This window comes from Phycodurus eques, chromosome 7 (genome assembly GCF_024500275.1).
Source record: "Phycodurus eques isolate BA_2022a chromosome 7, UOR_Pequ_1.1, whole genome shotgun sequence".
Classification (NCBI taxonomy): domain Eukaryota; kingdom Metazoa; phylum Chordata; class Actinopteri; order Syngnathiformes; family Syngnathidae; genus Phycodurus; species Phycodurus eques.
Window position 1 is genome coordinate 5654039 of NC_084531.1, and position 21301 is coordinate 5675339.

Consider the following 21301-nt stretch of genomic DNA (forward strand, 5'->3'; position numbering starts at 1 on the left):
TGGCAAAATAGCTGATGACGTTGAAACTTGCAGGATAATGTGGTAAAATTCCCTCTGAAACAAGTTACTGTTACAGTTTAATGCGATTTTGGGCGAGGTTCTCTTATTGGAAGCATCACAGTGACTGACTGTTCAAAGCATTGCAATGAAAATGTCATAAGTGGTGTATCTTAATTCTAATTAAGAAATCATGAGACGACAGTTTTGCACACATTTTTCTAACTTTAACATCCACACGCCAACTCTCATAGAAATGCACTAATGTCATGCCACAACGCACTTAAAAAACATTGCTGAAAGTACTACCTCAAGCAATGCTATACTTTGAAGTTACTTCAGAGTTGGTGGTAATTGTCCTGTTTTAGGGAAAATGCAGCTTTTTAAAGGGAACATATTTCACCAAACCAACTTTTTCAAGTATTTGGGATGTAGACTATGGTGCCTCAGAAAACTTGTAATAGGAATTAAAGTCATCCATGCATTCCTAAGTTCCAGACAATCTCTTACTGGAAGCATGACTGACTGGCTGTTCAAAGCATTGCAATGAAAATGTCGTAAGTGGTGTATCTTAATAGTAATTAAGAAATCATGAAACGTAGACAGTTTTGCACAAATTTTTCAAACTTTAACATCCACACGCCAACTCCCATAGAAATGCACTCAATGTCGGGACACAACGCACGTAAAAAAAACATTGCTGAAAGTACTACCACAAGCAATGCTATACTTTTAAGTTACTTCAGAGTTGGTGGTAATTGTCCTGTTTTAGGGAAAATGCAGCTTTTTAAAGAACATATTTTGCCAAACCACCTTTTTCTAGTATTTTCTAGCTCCTTTTATACCCAATCATGGTGGGGGGGTTGAGTCAAAAAAGCCCATCAAGAAAAACATGAAAAATATTTATTCCACTCTAATATACAGTTCACTAAATTTGTCATTGCAAATGCAGATTATAAACGTGTTTGCTCTTACATGTTCTATTAATCATAGTCCCAGTAGAATGAAGACCCTATTGACCAGGATAGAATTAACAAGTCCAACAGCTGTATATGTGGCAAACTTGCTTGGGACTTCAATCTCTTTCCTCATCCTGGCACTCTGATCGTATTTTGGAACTTTGTACCACCAGTACAACAAATGCAGGCTGACTGCTTTCATAACCTGCCGAGTACCCACTAACGCTACCACTCCAACGAGGAAGCGGGCAGTGCCGGACACCAGTGTGTATGTTGTCACTGTGGGTAAAGGCACAGGCAGCACCCCTTGGGGCTCAAACGTCTCCCCCAATTGTTTGTTCACCCAATATCCAACAGAGCAGCCCGCCCCGACTCCAAGGATGGTGGTGGTGTCTCCCCGTGTGGTGCTGTAATGGTCCAGCTCTGGGTACGTGTAGCTGAGGAAGAGGGGCAGCACCAATGCCAGGATTGGTGACATGCTGCTGGTGAGCTGGAACTGGTCGAAGGCTTCCCAGTAGGGGTGAGTGAGAAACATTAGGAGGGCTGAGATCAAAACACCACAGATGACATCCTATAACAGTAGTAATGAATGGTTAATTGTAAAGACACTTTATAAATAAACTAGTACTTGCAATGGTTAATTGTAAAGACACTTTATAATTGAACTCTTATACTTGCACTTTGAAATGATAGAAAGATGATGTTCTTGACTAATAGTAATTACTGTCCTCCCCCGACTGTTTGCTTATTCCCAATTTTTATTAAACTGCTTTTAACATTCCAACTGTACAGTGACCCCCACATATTTGCGGTTCAGCATTTGCAAATACCTACTCGTTTTGTTTGTTTTTGTTTTGGGAGGGGGAGTCTTACAGTATTTGCAGAAAAATTTTCATATTCAGATTTTTTTTTGTGGCATAATGCTGTCTGTAGTATGTTTGAAATTTATTCTATTGACGTGTCACTTTAAAGGAAATGAACAGTTAATGTCGGCCATAAGAATAAAATCAGCTGGAGTGGATAGATAAGATGGCGGCACCCATGCCTCCTGCTTTGGCTCGTGATAGTTTTTCCAAATTAGGACTAAACAAGGCATCAAAGCCAGTGCTGTTTTGGTTCTGTATACATCAAAGCCCTAACCGTTGTAGAGCCAGCGGCCAGCGAAGCAGCAGACTTTTAATAATAATAATGCATTACACTTATATAGCGCTTTTTAGGCACTCAAAGATGCTTTACAATTTCCCACGAGCACAGGCCGCGACGCAAAGTCACTCACTTCGATGTTATTTCTGCGCTTTGCTGTGCCGTCAAAAGTTTTTTTTGTTTTTTGTTTTTTTTGTTTTTTTTTACACTGGACTGCACGGCTGCAGTAATTCTTTATCATTGTCACCAGAATTGTTGAGATGTACAGGTACTCTATTGTATTGTGTATTCTGTATCGTGTATGTGCATGCTTAGCAAAATGTCATATAATATGTTGTTACTGTCATGAACCGAGGACCGCCTTCAGCTTCACACCAGATGCTGGCACTGAACTCGTCACGCATCTAGTTTTCTGACTGCGAGCCGTGGTGTCGCGATTTGAAATCGCACAAAGTTTTCTGGGTTGTCTACAGAGAAGCACAGACAGATAGATGCCGGCAGGTACACTGTTTCAGCTCTGATGTGGCGATTTTGCAGGATCTCTGTGTACAAAAGGCAGAAGAGGTCCCGGGTGAGCTGGAGCCTATGACTGGGTGAGAGGCACATACAAACAACAATTCAAACTCACCATTTGGTGAATATCAGTTGTTTACCAAGTGAAATAGTATTTTATTTTATTTTTTTACTTTCTATTGAAGTTTGTATTTTTGCCTCAAAGCAAATTTTCAACGGGGGCAGAATTTTACACTAACTTTATCACAAGTGCCACTCTTCTACAAAGACTTGCTTCAACATTTTTGAGTGTCTGGGAATTTTTGTCCGTTCATCCCATCAGCAACACATCTCTGAGATCCTCTTTTAACATTCCCGGTTATCTGTTAACAGCCAACATTTTATGGGCTATTTAGAAAACAGTGAATGATGATGTATTTAAAACCTTGCCAGACAGTTTAACTAGATACAAATGAATAATGTATTTTGCATTGAGCTTGAATGTTTAATGCTGCGTGCATGAGAGACAGAGCGAGTGTGATGACGACAAGCTTACCAAAACTGAGTGCATGCCAGTGTAGAGACGGCTCAAGCACACCATTGTCGACAGTGTCACAGCTATCAGTAGACCCACCTCGAACTGGATCTGGCACACAAAAAATGCAAAACACATGATGACAGTAAATGAGAAGTGTGTGGACATTATGAGGTAAGGACAGATTGTTGTGTTGCAGGTGTCTTGTAAAGGCAGGAGTAAGGTATTTGCTTTAACCATTTGGCCTTCCTTGTTAGTTTGGGATCAAATCTTCCATACTGTACGTCCATCCTGTTCAAATGTGTCATTCGAGTCCTCTCTGCCACTAGTCCATTCAGCAGCATGATGATGTGGCCATCATTAAGTGTCATTCCTCCGTCTTCGTCCTCTCTTCCTTGCCTCCCTTACCTAAGGCCGCAGGTTTTGTTTCTCCTCCATTTCAATAACAGTGAGAAGCCTCATGCATTCATCCACCTCCTCCACCCTCCGCTCCTGTGCACCCCCTTCACTTCTCCACTGCCTTTTCTCCCTGTGTCTTTTCCTCTCTGGAAGCAGCTGGAAGCCTATTCAATGGTAGTTCATGAAGAGAGTATTTTTTTTTCAATGGCTACAAAGGACGCCAGGAACAGGAGGGGGTCGCCCTGTGATTGACTGTGGTGACCTCTGACCTGTTCCGGGAAGTTGCCCTAAGGCCTAATAGTTATTCAGAACCATCTGAACAGTTCACTACTCATCTATAGCAATGCATGCTCAGTGTTTCAGGGGAATCCTGCGGGTGTTTAAGGCCAAAGTTAAACGCTGAACTGTACATGGGTGTGTTGAGCTTTTGAGAAGATTTCACCAACCATGGCCCTGTACAAAATTGCAGCTGCCATTAGCTGCAATAATCCATAAATTACCTTCATGGCTCAAGAGCCCATAACCTAACCAAATGATTCCCTGGCACTCAAATCTTCATTACAATGGTTCTTCATTTAAAACATTGATCTTAATTAAGGAAGTCCATGGTTGAGCCACAAAGTGTTTTATTGACACGTTGGTGAAGTGAGAGCGATAAAGAAGCAAATGAGTTGTGAAGAGGAGGAAGCGGGAGGTGTGGATATGGACTGACAGTCATTGACTCCCCTGAGTCCATCAAAAGACCAAACAGTAGCCTGACGGGTGTAGTAGATGGAGACTGATGGCAAATTCAGGCCCCGCCCCTCCTGGCCCTTTGTCCAGTCTCCCAGTTAGGACTGTTTGATAGACAGTGGGGTCGCTCCCCATCTTCCCACTTGCCTAACAGTGAGGAAGCTGCCATCCACTGGCCCCAATAGTATCCCTCCCCCAGACCCAACTCAATATGGAACTCTAAAACTCTAGTAAGACTGCTGTTACAATACCAGCATGTCTTTAAAATGAATCTCAACTACAGTAATTCCTCGTTTATCGTGGGGGTTATGTTCCAGATCAATAGACGAAATCCGTGAAGTAACGATCATGTATTTATGGTTTTATCTAGAGCTACTGTATATACTGTATTTTAAAGTTTCATGCATACATTTGTGAGGTGCAAGTAGTATTTTATGTCCACTTGGGGTCGCCATCCAAACATTCTACACTATAGTAACTATGACTGCAAATATGTATATGCCTTTAAAAGGTGGGTGTAGTCTATTGAGTGACGTTGATGTACAGTGGAACCTCGGTATAATGGACGAATAGGGGCGGGGGATTGTCCCTTACAGCCAATTGTCCGTTTCATTGAAGCACTTTTTTGTGGCCATATTTACCCATATTACGCTACAGTACAAAATTGGTTTTGCACTTTTTTCATGGCCTAAAACGCCCAGTACACTAAGTTTACGAAGTAAATGTAAAAAAAAACTGAAAATGTTTAAAAAGATCAAAATTTTATCCAAACTTACCATGCTGATGTGCTTTATGTAGACATTGTTTACGTCATAGGTGAGTCGCTTTCATGAGCCGCGAGGAATTAGTGTGCTTCTTTGCACCAAATCCGTTGCCATAGACGAACGGCTTCACAAAAAAAAATAGCATGTTCCAGAGTCCAGAGACTTGTGTGTTGTATTCCTCTTTGAACTAATGCCGTAGCCAGCCATGTGCACTCACTCTCTCTGCAAAGCACTATGCTAGATATGCTACTATAATATAACTCCTGCCATCATGTCCGCCAAGTTAATAGATGGCCTGGAAACGTTGTCACATTCAACATTCCTGCCACCTGAGCACCGTAGGCAGTTAGTTGAATCTACCTGTAGTCATACTGTATATCTGTGACACGAAACACGTCTCCTAGTCTTTACCTATATTGCCCCACAGCGCTAGTAAACAACAGCTGCCAAGTCTGGAACGAACAGACTTTGTCACCGGCAGTTTAAGTGACAAATGGAAACTGTTTTTGGACACATTGCTCTGTCGCGACCATATGTTTTATCCGATATCTGTTATATCAGGGTCCATTTCATCGAGGTTCCACCGTAAATGTATGAAGACATACTGTTGGCGGGCTAGTTCCAGGATATAGCATTAGCCACTGAGGTGTTCAATGATGGTGTCAGTGCAGGCTACCAGCAGGTGTGCTAAGAATCCACTTTTGATTACTGTATTTTGTTACCGTTCTTTTAATAAAGTGATTGAAAGAGCACCAGAGGCTGTTTCCATCCTCTCTCGATCCAAACCACCTCTGATGAATTACAATTCATTCTAACTAGCAGTGGTAGACTACATTCAATTAGCTAATGATGTTTACTTTACCGGAGATGTACAATTGAGCAACTGTACTCTACTGTAAAATAAAAAAATATTTGATGCACTGAACCACGATATAGCGAGGGACAACTGTATATTGATGTGAAAAGTACTTGTTTTAATTTATGTAAAAAAAAGAAAAATTCAACAGATGCTAAGAGTACTTACACTCTGTACTTAAATGGAAATACATCCATCCATCCATTTTTCTGTACCGCTTATCTTCACAAGGGTCGCAGGCGTGCTGGAGCCTATCCCAGCTATCTTCGGGCGAGAGGCGGGGTACACCCTGAACTGGTCGCCAGCCAATCGCAGGGCACATATAAACAAACAACCACTCGCACATTCACACCTATGGGCAATTTAGAGTTGCCAATTAACCTACCATGCATGTTTTTGGGATGTGGGAGGAAACCGGAGTACCCGGAGAAAACTGACACAGCCACAGAGAGAACATGCAAACTACTACCGTCCCGCCATGGAAATACAGATGCTTCCTTAAAAACATTTTTTAATTACAGATTCAACTCAAAAAAGTACAGACAGAAATGTACTCAAGTACAAAAGTAAGTACCTGTGTTTGTATTTTCAGATTAGACGGACAATTCTTTCGAATGTCAGAAGCTGGTTGTTCTTAGGCCAGAACTAGAACCAACGCATAATTCTGTAGCCAACAGCGACGAACAATTGTCTTACACAAGGCCCTGGACAGTGAACATCTTGCTTCTCTGAATGTTACGCCATCGTTGTTGATGCTTCCTTGTTCACGTTTCTTCCATGTCACTGCTGCCCTTGTTTTTTTCCCTTTATAAGTCCCCAAGATGTGAGTCATTCAATCAACCAAGATCTGGGTCCTCTAGAAAGGCTCAGAGTGGAGCCGCTGCTCCTCCACATCAAGAGGAGCCATAAGAGGTGGCTCTGGCATCTAAGTAGGATATTTCCTGGATGCCTCGCTGGTAAGGTGTTCTGGGCATCTACCACTGGGAGGACGTCCCAGGAAAGACCCAGGACACTGGAGTGACTGACTCCCAGCTTGCCTGGGAACGTCTCAGGAGCGCCCTGGAAGAGCTGGACAAAGTGACTGGTTAGAGGAAAATTGGGCGTTTCTGCTTTTTACGTCATGTCGTTCATCTGCAGAGGTTAAAAAAAGTAATGAGGCTATTTTGACAAACCGCTCAGGAAGGAGACTGGTTCTTTGTACCACAGATGAGGGTACTTTTGTCTAAAATCTGCAAATCAACCCCAAAACAAAGGCAAAAGACCTGGTGAAGATGGTGTCTGAAGCTGGTAAGCGTGTGTCATTAGTCACAGTGAATTGAGTACTGTACCAACATGGGCTGAAAGGCCACTCTGCCAGGAAGAAGCCATTACTTCAAATGTAACATCAGATTACAGTTTCTCAATGCACACAGGGACAAAGACCTTCATTTTTGGACAGTTGTCTTCTGGTCTATGGAAACTAAAATTGAACTGTTTGGCCACAATGAGCAACGTAATATTTGGAGGACAACAACATCCCAACTTCGCAATACGGTGGTGACAGCATCATGTTGTGAGATTGTTTTGCTGCTAGAGAGACTGGAGCACTTCACAAAATTGCTGACATCATGAGGAAAAAACATTGTGGAAATACTGAAGCAACATCTCAAGATATCAGCCAAGAAGTTCAAACTTGGCTGCAAATGGGTATTCCAAATGGACAGTGACCAGAAATATTCAGCCAAACTGGTCACATAGTGGCTTAAGGATAACAAAGGAAATGTTTTTGAGTGGCCATTGCAAAGCCATGATCTCAATCCTATTGAAAATTAATTGGCAGACCTGAAAAGGCATGTGTAAGCAAGTCGGCCTATACAAACTTGACTTAGTTACACCAGTTCTGTCAGGAAGAATGGACCAAATTTCCTGCCAACTATTGTGAGAAGCTTGTGGAAAGATATCCAAAACGTTTGACCGCAGTCATATAGTTTAAAGACAATGGTACCAAATACTAATGAAATATGTGTAAACTTCTGATTGAAGAAAGTAATGAAAAATTGTCAAAAAATAAAAAAAGTCCTCTACTCATTTTTCTGGCCCTTAGCAAATAGAAATAATTTTGGTAATCCTAATTGGCCTAAAATAGGAAAAAATTATGTCTGATTTCATGTGAAACAGTGAGAAAAATGTGTATGCGTCTTTTTATAGTGTATGTAAACTTCTGGTTTCAACTGTACAATACTTGCTAAGACATCAGTTGAGTATAACTGCACTGGATCATACTGAGAGCTGTTTCTAATGTTTTGTTTACCATTTCTAGTAGCAGGGGCTCTCGGAAGATGAAAAACACAATCGCAATAATCAGTGTCAATGAATTGCTCTTGTCATTCATTTTTAGGTAATGCAATTGTGTAATATTATGGCCAGCAAGTGTATTTCATCCTCAACTGCAAACTACAAAAATATCATAGGATAGCTAAAATCATTCAACTTGCTCTGATTCCCTATTTGAATGAGTCAACAGTGATGCATAACGCCTACTGTTTTCTATGTGTAATTTAACATCACTAAACTTTTCAGCTGGTTAGTATAGGGAGAGGATAATCAAGTGTTGCCAAGCAACTCTTGGCCATTCAGAAAAACAATATTTCATATATTCTCATTTACTGTATGCAGCTGATTTTTCTTTTCATCTTCAAGAGCAAAAGCATGAAACTACATAGCTACAGTGTTGTACCTGAACGAGTTCATGGAACAAAGGTACATGAACTAATTCATATTTAGTGTGAATGTGAAGTGAATTTAGTTCATTTCTGCCTGATGTACAACGCCAAAGAAAGTTTTTTGTTTAACTAAAGTTCATTTTCATTCAAAGGTGTCAAATCTTAGGGCCTTCCAGGGAGAAAAAAACTGTCTGAACACACTAGATACAGTATGAGCCTTCATATGTCGGCGGATAAACGATCTATTTGGTAGACTTTACACCAATCTGATCAGCCTGATTGGTATCGGCCAATATTTAGCATTTTATATTGATCGGCTTTGTCATAATTCGGCGATCCGAAAAATGACGTCTTTGATCAACTCCACAAAAGGCATTTACTCCGGGTCGCCATCGTGCACAGTATATTTGAATCTAAAATCTAGTTGATTTTTAGCCTTGTCGCGTGTCTTTTGACGAGTACAGTAAATATCTGACGGCCAATAAAGTTATTTAATAAAAAAAAAAAAAAACATGTCGGCGGTGTGGGGCAGACAACACGTCTGAGACAGACAACACATAATGCGTGGATCAGACTACAAGACAAATTTGGTCTTTCATGATTGCAGTATGTCAGACTACTGCAATACCGCATCCCGGTTTTTACGATCATTGGGCTTTATCTTGTCAACTCAAATACGACCGGCCCCAAAAATCCTGATCGTGTAAAGCCTAGTATTTGGCAACCGATTCAGTACAGCCACGGCCGCCATTCATGGCAGACACGTTGCAGCTGGGTGAGAACGCGAGGTGCGTTCAGTGGCACGGCGTAAATGGGAGTGAATGTGTTCTTCGGTGGTTATTTTGTAATACAGTAGATAATTGTAAAAATGTATTAAGCCTACTAGGAAAATTATTATTAATGGTGAATTTACTTCAAAATTATGAACTGTGAACGGAACTACTTCATTTTTTAGCTGAATAATGAACTAGTTTGTGTAGAAAATGAACTTTCCCAACACTTTATCACTATATTAAACATAATTAGTGTGTACATTCTATTTAAGGACGTCTGGCTCACAATTCTCTTTATAGCAATCAGCAACAGTATGGTTTCATGCCTAGAAAGTGTACCACAGATGCATTATTTGCCTTGTTGGTGGTGATGGAGAAGTACAGAGAATGTCAGAACGAGCTCCATTGTGTCTTTGTAGATCTCGAGAAAGCCAATGACAGAGTACAAAGAGAGCAACTGTGGTACTGCATGCGGAGGTCTGGACGGCAGAGAAGTATTTGAGAATAGTGCAAGACATGTATGAGATGTTTTGGAGACAAAGTTTAGAGAGAGCAGATTTTGATGGTTTGGACACGTCCAGAGGCGAGATAGTGAGTATATTGGTAGAAGAGTGATGAGGATGGAGCTGCCAGGTAAGAGAGCAAGAAGAAGACCAAAGAGAAGGTTGATAGATGTAGTGAGGGAAGACACGAGGGCAGTTGTTATTAGAGAGGAGGATGCAGGAGATAGGCTTACATGGAACGGATGACACACTGTGGCGACCCCTAACGGGACAAGCCCAAGAAAAGGAATTATGCTCACCTGGATTCTGGAAGGGGCGCTCAGTAACAATGTAAACGAGATCGCGGTGGCACCCATAGCATGGGTCGAGGGCAGCCCATACTCCGCATCAACCCGCATCTCCAGCTTGACCACAGGAGGTGACCTAGGACGGGGCAACTTTAACATGTCCTTCATTACCTGGCCAATGTACATCACCAGCTGCAAGTGAGGAAATACACATCTCTTAGTCTGTGTGGTATTATATTACATACATACAAGAACTGATACAATTCTGCATAAATTATACCCTCAGCTGACACACTTTATTAGGTACATCCTCACACACACCGACCAGTCACATTATATCCATCCATCCATCCATCCATTTTCTGAGCCGCTTCTCCTCACTAGGGTCGCGGGCGTGCTGGAGCCTATCCCAGCTGTCATCGGGCAGGAGGCGGGGTACACCCTGAACTGGTTGCCAGCTAATCACAGGGCACATACAAAAAAACAACCATCCGCACTCACATTCACACCTAAGGGCAATTTAGAGTCTTCAATCAACCTACCATGCATGTTTTGGGGATGTGGGAGGAAACCGGAGTACCCGGAGAAAACCCACACAGGCACGGGGAGAACACGCAAACTCCACACAGGCGGGGCCGGGGATTGAACCCCGGTCCTCAGAACTGTGAGGCAGACGCTGTAACCAGTCGCCCACCGTGCCGCCCACATTATATATATTAATATATATAATATATATTAATAATGCTTAATTGTAATTGACACTGTTAATTTATTGACGTTGTAGTGGCGTAGAATCGTACCACAATATACTGAGAGCTGTTGTTAATGTTTTTGGCTCTCGTGTAACTAATTGAGGTGAAACAAACAGAACGCAGTGCAGTACATTTCTACACCACTGTAAACTACAACCACAATAATAAACATATTTTTTTAATGAATGCCTTTTTGACAGTGTCAATTGAAACTCACAATTTTGTTAAAGCTCTCATTGGATATCATCATCTTGTGCAAGTGGTCATGATGTTTGGCAATAATGTTAAAAGAGTTCCACAACATTGCAAACTTCAACCTCATATGACAAAGTAACACACAATTAAAATGAAACTTAATGTTTTAAAAAGGCAGAATTTTAAAAAGGCAGAATTTCTGTTGCTGGATCTTATTAGATTGTGTAGGCTTACTTAAGGGAGTGTCTGATGAGGGTATACTCTATTTAATTTCCTGCAGTATTCATTCGTAATGCAATGGAGTCTAATTTGCTCGCTGTTAAATAACTGTAATGGAAACGGAAGCTGTAAAATTTAAGATGACGTGACTGCACAGTAAAACTAAAAATCTCAATCAGGCCATGTTTTCAAACTAACCACACACTCATGAATAAGTGATTACAATCTCGACATAAAAAGAGATGGTATAAACCGCAGGTGCTGCAGTTGTAAAGTACAGAATAATGCTGAATTAAGGGGGAGAGGTTTGCCACCACAGACTCTTCACAATGGCTTCAGAGTTCAGCCATACTCTATACTGTATGTCTCGACATGAACGCACAAATTGTGTAAGGTCTCTTTGTGTGCTTGTGTGCACAGGCTGGTGTATGTAGGTAAAGTTTGAATGTGCTTTTGCCCTGGCAAATGTGCCGTCTCCTCACTTTTCTCTTCCCCAGTTGAGCAGCCCACTCAGCCCAGTTTTATTTAAAGCATTCCATTTATATTTAATAAATGGCTGACAGTGAGGGACAGCAACGCAGTGTGTGGACTGAGGGGACACGGAATTAATGTGAGTGTTTAAAGAGAAAAAGTAGAAAGGTTGTTATCACTAGCTATGCGAAAAAGAGAAAATGAAAATGGTTGTTGCTATGGAAAAAAAAAAATGTTTACCACCCTACTGATATCGTGCAGGATTACGAGAGAGAAAAATGCAGATGAGGTTATCTAATAGCAACGAAGATTATAAACACCAGTGACTTTTCTTCCAAATGATTATGCATGTACAAGTAAATAAAGAAATGATTTTTAGTTTTTTTCTGGGGAATTATTTTTTTTTTTGCATTGTCTCTGCTGTCTATTTAGATCACTGATATAAATCTCAGACCGGTTTGATAATTAATTTCCCAGGTAAGCCTAATTAAAGGAAAATTACTCAGTATTTGTGCATAGTTGGGGAAAAGAAGGATCTTTCTGATGATGAAACGCACAGAATAGGCCAATGACTTGTGATAGGAATGCACACAATGGACATTTCAATAAAATCACTGTACTGTAAAATGATGATCTCAACCCGATTGAGAAACCCTGGAGTATCTTTAAAAGGACGCTGGGTGGTTGGCAGTATAGCTCCCAACAGCAACTCGGGGAGACAATTCTTGCATCTGAAAATGAGGTACAGGCAGAAACTATCCAGGGCTTGATGAGTAAAGATAGTTAAAAAATAAGGACCTCTAATGCAGCATTGACTATTTAGGAAAATTAAGAAAAACAGCATATATGCTAGGAATGAATGCAAGATGGCGCCTACCCGTGTGGACGTCTCGGTTACGTACTCTCCAGTATTGTCTCTGTTTTTGTGTTTTTCGTTCGTCTTTGGAGACATTACGCGACTCACTTACACAAGGGAAGACTTGCTAAACATCAGGGAGTGAAACCTGGACTTTCTTTCACCAACTTTCTCCATTCCGCTCAGTTTTTTCCCCTGGGTTACTCACCGGGGTAGCGACTGCGGTCTATGGCGCATGGAAGCGAAGGCGACGCCACAGAGGGAAGCAAGCCGGCATCCAAGTGAAGCTCTCACCGTGTCATGGAATCATCAGGGAAAACAAAAGGCGGCGGGATATGCTTCCATATGAATGAAACATGGTGAACGGACTCCAACTACCAGAGACAAATTCCTTGTCTGTTTTTTTTACATACTTGGCAAAATAAAGATGATTCTGATTCTGATTCTGATTCTGAATTTGGAACAGTGTAGACTGAATTTACACACACACTAACTCACATGCTTCACAATTTAACATCATCCATCTCTCTGCTATCCCCCTTTTTTTTATTATGGAAGCGATCCAATAATTACCACATGAGAAGGTTAATAACTGTTATTGCCAGTGACAAACTCATACGCAGCAATTTTAGTCTGGATTGGAATTTAAAGAGCAGAGATTAGATTTTCATGTTCAATGGCAAATTGTCCGACTTTGCTGTAAAGCTAAAAAAAAAAAACTCAGGTTTGCAATCAAACGTCGCCCATTTGTCAAGTTTACTCAGTTCTAGTGGCGATTGGGAGGAGTTTGTTTGTTGGAATAACCGGCCAGGAAATTGACCAAATCCCCCCCAAAAAGCACTACTTTTTCTACACTCCCAGCCAAAAGTATTGGTACGGTGAAGCCAATTTCTTCATTTTTGCTGACTGGGTTCGATTGTAAAAGATGAATGGGACCAAAAAAAACAAAAAAAACACCAATGTTTCAGCTTTTACAGAGTTTCTCAGGTGTTTACAGCTGGATTAGACTACATCTACTGTACACGAGTTACAGGTATAACTAACGTGAAAAACAAAGTTTTGGCAATAATAACTAAATATTAAATCATATTGACATTTCATTGGTGACTTTTTGAGCATGGGAAAAATGCCCTCAAAATGGTCATTTATCTAAGAATAACAACAAAAAAAGCAATGTGAAGATGGCCTTCACACTTCATGCTCAGATAAGGATTGAAGTGTTCTTTAATATGGTCCTCGCACCTTGGTTCTGACACATTAACTGTGTATGTTTAACCAGTGATACTTCTTATGATTAGGTAAATAAACATACAATCACGTAATATTTAAAGAGCAACAATGCTGAGAAATTCACCACTTCATCAAAAACAACTTTAGGAATTTAATTACAACAACAGACATACCATCAGGACTTTACAGAGTCTGACAACAAAATCAACATAAAAAATTATTACATGTTTGCATATTCAGAGCACCACTCAAGGTTTGGCAACTTTATGAAGAAAGCAGAATTTTCAGTGATAAAGTATTCAGTGGTTCTCAGTGATTGTTAACCAAGAATAAGACCTGATTTTATCCTTATAAGTTTTTAAAGTTTCATTTTCATTCATCAAATAGCACAAGGGGTCAGCATATTTATAAAAAGGCAAACCACTAATGACCACACTCTTCTGCATTTAATTACATTACAGTTAGCACACAGCATTAACATCAAATGAAATATTAACTATGTATGCAAAATCTATTCCGTTCCCCATTTTGTGGTCATGCCTTAAAATAATGTGATTCTATTTCGATATTTGCATCTAACAACACGACCTCTACTTACAGACACACAAATGGTACCATGATACGGACAATAAACAGAGGCCAGGCAATGCTGAGCCCATTAAGCATGCCTGACCCCATCTATTCATCGTAGCTGCATTTATACAAGAACACATACTGTGTGCACAGTCATTCTCCATGTCCCTTCCTCTGCACACAATGCAGCCCAACTGCGTGCATGATATGATACCCCCCACTTTGCCCCGTTACACCCACCACCGACCCACACATCACATTCAGCTGCTTCAGTAATGCCACTATGCCAGCCTCTCATTGATACCTTTGTAGAAGTCACGTTAAAAGGCTGACCTAGGGAATGTCTGGTCACATTATGAGGCGAAATGAGTTCAAGACACACGGAAGTGTGTGTCCACAATTTCCAAAAACAATTTGAAATGTGGACTCCACAGTCCATCTTAGATGAGCTCGGGCCCAGAGAAGCGGGCTGCGTTTCTGGGTGTTGTTGTTTTGCTTCGCATAGTAGAGTTTCAAGTTGCACTTCCGGATGTAGCGCCGAACTGTATTTACTGACATTGGTTTTCTGAAGTGTTCCTGAGCCCATGTGGTGATATCCTTTTCACATTGATGCCGGTTTTTGATGCAGTGCCGCCTGAGGGATCGAAGGTCACGGGCATTCAATGTTGGTTTTCGGCCTTGCCGCTTACATGCAGTGATTTCTGCAGATTCTCTAAACCTTTTGATGATATTATGGACCGTAGATGATGAAATCCATAAATTCCTTGCAATTGTACGTTGAGGAACATCGTCCTTAAATTGTTTGTCTATTTTCTCACGCAATTGTTCACAAAGAGGTGAACCTCACCCCATCTTTGCTTGTGAATGACTGAGCAATTCAGTGAAGCTCCTTTTACACCCAATCATGACGCCCACCTGTTCCCAATTAGCCTGTTCACCTGTGGGACGTTCCAAACAGGTGTTTGATGAGCATTCCGCAACTTTCTCAGTCTTTTTTGCCACCTGTCCCAGCTTTTTTGGAACGTGTTGCAGCCATAAAATTCTAAGTTCATGATTATTTGCTAAAAACAATAAAGTTTATCAGTTTGAACATTAAATATATTGTCTTTGTCGTGTATTCAATTAGATATAGGTTGAACGTGATTTGCAAATCATTGTATTCTGTTTTTATTTGTGTTTAACACAACGTCCCAACTTCATTAGAATTGGGGTTGTATATCCATCCATCCATCCATTTCCTCACTAGGGTCGCGGGCGTGCTGGAACCTATCCCAACTATCTTCGGGCGAGAGGCGGGGTACACCCTGAACGAGTCGCCAGCCAATCGCAGGGCACATAGAAAAAAACAACCAGTCGCACTCACATTCACACCTACGGGCAATCTAGAGTCTTCATTCAACCTACCACGCATGTTTTTGGGATGTGGGAGGAGACCGGAGTGTCCGGAGAAAACCCACCAAGGCACGGGGAAAACATGCAAACTCCACACAGGCAGTGCCTGGATTTCATCCCCGGTCCCCCAGAACTGTGAGGCAGATGTGCTAACCAGTCGCCCACCATGCCAGCTTGTGTGTGTATGTCTGTGTGTGTGTGTGTGTGTGTGATATTGATATTGATATTTCATACAGCACAGTTGCCCTGTGATTTGAATAGATTTTTAAAATCAAAGTTACCCTACAAATAATCCTGCATCATTCAGTGTTTGATCGTGCACACGTAACATAATCATAAAATGCGTGGATGCACTTCAGTTGTTGGCCTGAGTTGTTTGTGATTGGGGAGGGGGGCGCAAGAACAGCACAATACAAAGACCCTCATGAACATTACATTAGTCCATAAGGACAATGGTGGGTCGTTGTTAGAAGTGCATGGTGATGTGCCCCTGGGGATGACAGCCCAAATGGTCAACACATAATGAGAGAAAGCACAGACCCATGATGAGGCCTATAAAACACTCTGATGGTACACAAGGGGGGAGGAGAACAGAGGAAAGCTGGTAATGGCTAACTAGAGGGAGGAGAATTGGTGTGTTTAGCCAGCAAGATGAAGTGTGCGTGTGTTTGCGTGCGTGCGTGCGTGCGTGCGTGCGTGCGCGCGTGCATGTGTGTGTGTGTGTGAGGAGAGTTCACACAGGGGACTGGTGTAGTCAGGATGGCAAAAAAAAATGCTGTCTCCTACCCTGAGGGAGCCAAACAAGGGGTTCAGGCTCAGTGCACCCACCGAGGGCTCGAGGCAGGGACAGAAAGGGCAGAAAAACACTGCTTGTCACACACTTTACTTTCGCTCTCCAAAATGTCGAAATCTGTTTTTCAAGCAATATGATTCGAGGATCTCTTGTATTGTGACTTCTTCTAATAGGTAAAACATCTATAAAAGGGTAAAGGCCTTCTCCTTCTGATGTCCTCATGTATGGACTCTCAGTCAGGGGCCTGATCAGTCCGGCCCCAGTAGACCCTGGCCTGGGGATATACGGACATACATGGTGTCATAGACAGGTCACTGCAAGGGGGTACAAGGATGAAAGGAGGTTGAACGGTGAAGAGGGAGATGAGACTGCTGAGTGAAGAGAGGATGCTTTGTGAAAGCTGCGACATCCGATTGAAGGCTGGTACACGAGCCCACTGAGGTGCTCAAACCGATCCGTACAAATGCATTCGAGGTGTGTCAGAAAGGTTCCAGGACTGGCATCACAACAAGTAGTTTTTCCTTTCAGCTCTCTGAAGTCATTGAACATTTTTCTACATGGTTTTATACACATATCCTCTGTGTCAGGTCATCAATCAATGAGTAGAGTGAGTGATGAGTAGACCAATGACACCGGACTTGTTAGAGAGAGCCATCATCAGTGATGAGTCTTGGATCTTCAAGTAAAGCGATATAGAACCACTAGCCGCCATCTTTAACCAAGACAGTCGGCTATCTTGCCGCTATTTCTTCCATTCACTTGTATTGAGATACTGTATGTCTGTTTGGCTCCTATAAATTAATCCTAACTCGTTGAATTCGTTACCGATTTTGACATCGATCAGTTTCTTACAAACAGACGTGCAGCTATAATACAAGATGTGGTTAAGTTTATATAGTTTCACTGCTGAATAAAGTGACGTGAATGTAACCTCTCTTTGCTGATGTATGCCAGTGAGCTTGCAGGTATTGCATTTTGCCAGTTATTTGTGGTGCACAATGTAAATTGTAGTCAATTGACTTCTTAACAGTAGCCTTCTATGTTTCTCTGTAGATTTCGAAAGCCAAACAAAATGTTACCAGAGTATTCTGTTCATTTTAACTAGATGTGTTAATTGTTTTTATGTGCTTGAAGGTATTGCATTGCAAATGTAAATTTGTTGAAATTGAAATAAAAACTACTGCCAAATGGGCTGGCAAAAACCCGATGTGCCCATCAACTCATCACAACTATTATGACAGTGTCTACAAAAACTGAATGACACGGTACATTTTACAATTTTATTGAAGTTTCCCTGTTCTTTATATCCTACATCATTTAACCGCTTCAAATATTCACTGGATAGCAGAGGTGATTTTAAAAAGCAGACCTTCAGTCCTTCAGTATTATGTAGTTCTCTACAGCATGTTCCCACTGCAGAGGAGCTGTCAGACCTCACTGTCGTTGCATTTCGTCAAAAACCGGTTGCAGTATATCTCCACCAGGAGTTGCTGGAAGTTGGCTGTGTAAGTGGTGAAGGGTTTGTGATGATGTTGGGAATCCACAGTTAATTCCCATGAAATCTAGGAGCAACTACAGCGTAACTAGGCATCCCATCGACAAAGCCATGCTTTTATGTTTCAACTTTGGTTGTCTCGAGACTCCAGTACAAGGGGGATTGCGAAACAACACTTTGAGCCAACAGGATTCAAAGTTAAACTAAGAAATAAATCCTTTTATGGATTATGCCAAAAGCTGCCCTTCACAGTTCATGTGTTATTATTATTATTATTTTAAAGTTTGCATGTACTGTAAGTGCTGATGTTTTTGAGCTACAAAATGTATGAATAGGGTGAGACTAAAATGAGAATCAATTGACTGGTAATACAAATTGGTATAATTCTATTCCATGAAAATGTACATTTGAAAATGGGAAACAGGAACCAATTAAACAATCTGACAGCCTTTATAATTTCAGATTAAATTCAGCAAGTCATGTTTATTAATAAATTACCAGATTTAATTTGAACAAAGCCTAGTTATAATAACATACATTATATTAATGTCCTAAAATAATGGCCCAAATCACCTTTGAAAAAAAACATGTGCTAAACCGCCTAAAAATATGTCTGTGGTGACCTTTTACAAGAACATTACCTAAAACAAAACATACATTCATCATGAAGAGTCCTTAAAAATGAACATCTCTTCCTCATGAACCACAGTAGGACAAAACAGGAAGGTTAAGATTCACTCCACAAAATGGACACAACATCCTGTATCCAAAGAGAAGCATCATTGAAGTCATAAATCCGACGCGCTAATGTCGTTATGTTGTGGGATTTGCATTTCCGTTGTGTGCTTATGCTGTTGTGGTGTGTCATTAACGTGTTGCGGCGTTTGCAGTTGTGGTGACCGGTCTCGGCCAGCGTAGAGCGGCATCGTCCACTGCAAGTTCCTGCCACAGGGGCAACGCGATCAACCAGCACGTCCACAAAGAGATTCTGCGGCGTTTGCTTTCATTCAATGCGCCAGAAGAGGAGATAGTTGTGGCAGGACAACTCATGGCTGCTTTACCATGGCAACGCACTTGTTCGCAATGCCGTGAGCATCTGACAGTTCCTGCCTGATCAAAACATCGCCGAGCTGGAGCAACCGCCCTACTCACACAACATGGCTCTGTGTGATTCTTTTTCCCCTCCTCTTTCCCGAGCAGGAGGGGGTCATCAATGGGACCTTTGTTGAAGATGTGGACGACACACAAGATGGCCGTGACGACGGAGCTACGGAGGATCCCGGAAGAATATTTCTAGAAGTAAATGAAGGCGTGGCAGAGAAATCTGGGAAACTACGTTAGACTCCAGAAGGATAACTTTGAAAGGGAAAACATGTAGTCCGGATTTGAAATATATCTTTTTGTGACACCAGTGCTGCAAGATTTCTGACACATCTCTTACCTGTGCATTGACCAGCCACAACATTATGGCCCTTTGCACAATCAAATGATACCTAATACAAGAGCTGTATCAAATATTCTGCCTTTACAACAATAACAAAGTTCAGTTTTGGTGACACTGTCAGAGAAGTAATAATTCAACACAACTGTATGTTCATTACTGCTGTTGTAGTTTGCAGTGGTGAAGAACAGTATTACATTATACTACAAGTTGTTCTTAATATCCCTGAGGCAATCAGACACAGCTCTCAGTATCATATGCATGGTTATACTATATTTTGACTCACAGTCCACATGTTGACGAGGCGTCGACAGAGGAAGGGGTCCAAGTTCCAGTGTATACATGGCAGACAGGTGATATAAAAGACTTCGTGCCCGAGGCCAGCCGAGAACAGAAAAAGAAAATACAGCAGCCAGTTCCTCACTTCATATTCAGGTATGCTGCAACCCTGTCACACACAAAACAGGAATGAAAAAAAGCAGTACAAATTTCTGTTTTCAAATGTAGGGAGTCGAAACAAAAAAAGCCCTTTTAATAACTGCTCATGCAAATTACAGATACCAAAAAAATTCTACTTTCGTGCAGTAATTTTGTACTTGGTTACTTCCCACCACTTTTGATGGCGAACACTTAATCCTTTATTTAGTTTGACACCACCATTGCTACAAATCCTCAGCGTGCCGCCAAAAAGGCAGACAGGCGAATGTAAACACTTGCACTCACTGTGCAGGTGAGGAGAGGACCTAGCTGCAAACAGAAAAAGCAAGACTAACGAGTAAAGCCAGTCAGTTTGTTTACCAATTCGTGATAAACATAAATATTTCTTTTGGACTGCTTTCCTCATCTCTTTTCCTATTCGAAAATAATGACTCAAGAGCTCTATTTGAATGGATTATCTACATTAAGTTAATGATAGCTCAATTCGAGTAGCACTTATCAAAAGTTCAGTACGTACGTCTTCCTTGTATTTATAGTTGGAATTTCTGTCCTGGCGGTCCCATGTTGTCTCGTCTAAACCACATGATTGGTCAATTGGGTCGAGGGCTCCTGCGACTTTCATCCCTTGACTGCGACGCGTCGCTTCGACCAGGTAAAGTCCACATCGTCTCTGGAAAGCCGCCACAAGCTCCGAGTCTTGCAGGTACACCAGGGCCTCCAGTTTGGCAGGTGAACAGGTCATGTGCGCGCGTTCGAGTGGCTTTGAAAAGAAAATACTACACTTGCTTGGAGCAAGCGGGGCGGATGCACAGGTGCGGCTGATGTGAGTCACGTGGGCACGCGGCTGGGCGGTACTTGGCAGACTGGGGAAGAACCGGTGAGTCGTCGTAAAAGTCGGTCTGACCTATTTTCAAACGTCTGGGAGTGTTTAATGTGTGTGACTAGTTGGCTCATGACGACTCTTCCTGTTCAGGCAGTTTGTTTTGTTCTGATGATATTTATTCTAGAAGAAGGTGTGGCAAAAGTACTTTGCTCACAGCCTCACACTCTGTACTCAGGTTGAAGTACATGTAATGTGTCAAAAGACTGTTAAAGTCACAGCCTACGTAACCGATTCTACTCCTGTACTCAAAAGTGCGGTATGCAGTTTGCAAACTGAATGACGCCTAATCTCACGATGACGTCACTTGCGTTAGCTGCAGGAAATGAAGGAGGAATGTAAACAAACAACTGCCCAGCTCTTAGCTTGTCCATGTTGTCGGACAGTAAGCCCACATTCCCCACAATGACCAATGGAAGGCATG

At 41.6% G+C, this 21301-nt stretch overlaps 1 protein-coding gene across 1 annotated transcript; it reads right to left on the bottom strand.

Moving 5' to 3' along the window:
- Positions 1 to 613: 613 nt before the first annotated feature.
- On the bottom strand, positions 614 to 20781 carry sgpp2 (sphingosine-1-phosphate phosphatase 2). Its single transcript, XM_061682529.1, has 5 exons — positions 20515 to 20781; positions 19846 to 20007; positions 10155 to 10334; positions 3148 to 3237; positions 614 to 1527 (listed from the first exon to the last, which is right to left on the bottom strand). The coding sequence occupies exons 1-5, from the start codon at positions 20737 to 20739 to the stop codon at positions 985 to 987; spliced, it is 1200 nt and encodes a 399-aa protein (XP_061538513.1). The 5' UTR covers positions 20740 to 20781; the 3' UTR covers positions 614 to 984.
- Between the last annotated feature and the right edge of the window lie 520 nt (positions 20782 to 21301).

What these genes read in the sequence shown, in the direction of transcription:
- sgpp2 (XM_061682529.1), bottom strand. Translation starts at nt 20,739, where the DNA reads ATGACCTGTTCACCTGCCAAACTGGAGGCCCTGGTGTACCTGCAAGAC. An exon ending in GCGCCCCTTCCAGAATCCAG is followed by an intron (nt 3,238 to 10,154) that starts GTGAGCATAATT and finishes TTTGTGTGCCAG; the next exon opens with ATCCAGTTCGAGGTGGGTCT. An exon ending in CTGGCATGCACTCAGTTTTG is followed by an intron (nt 1,528 to 3,147) that starts GTAAGCTTGTCG and finishes CTACTGTTATAG; the next exon opens with GATGTCATCTGTGGTGTTTT.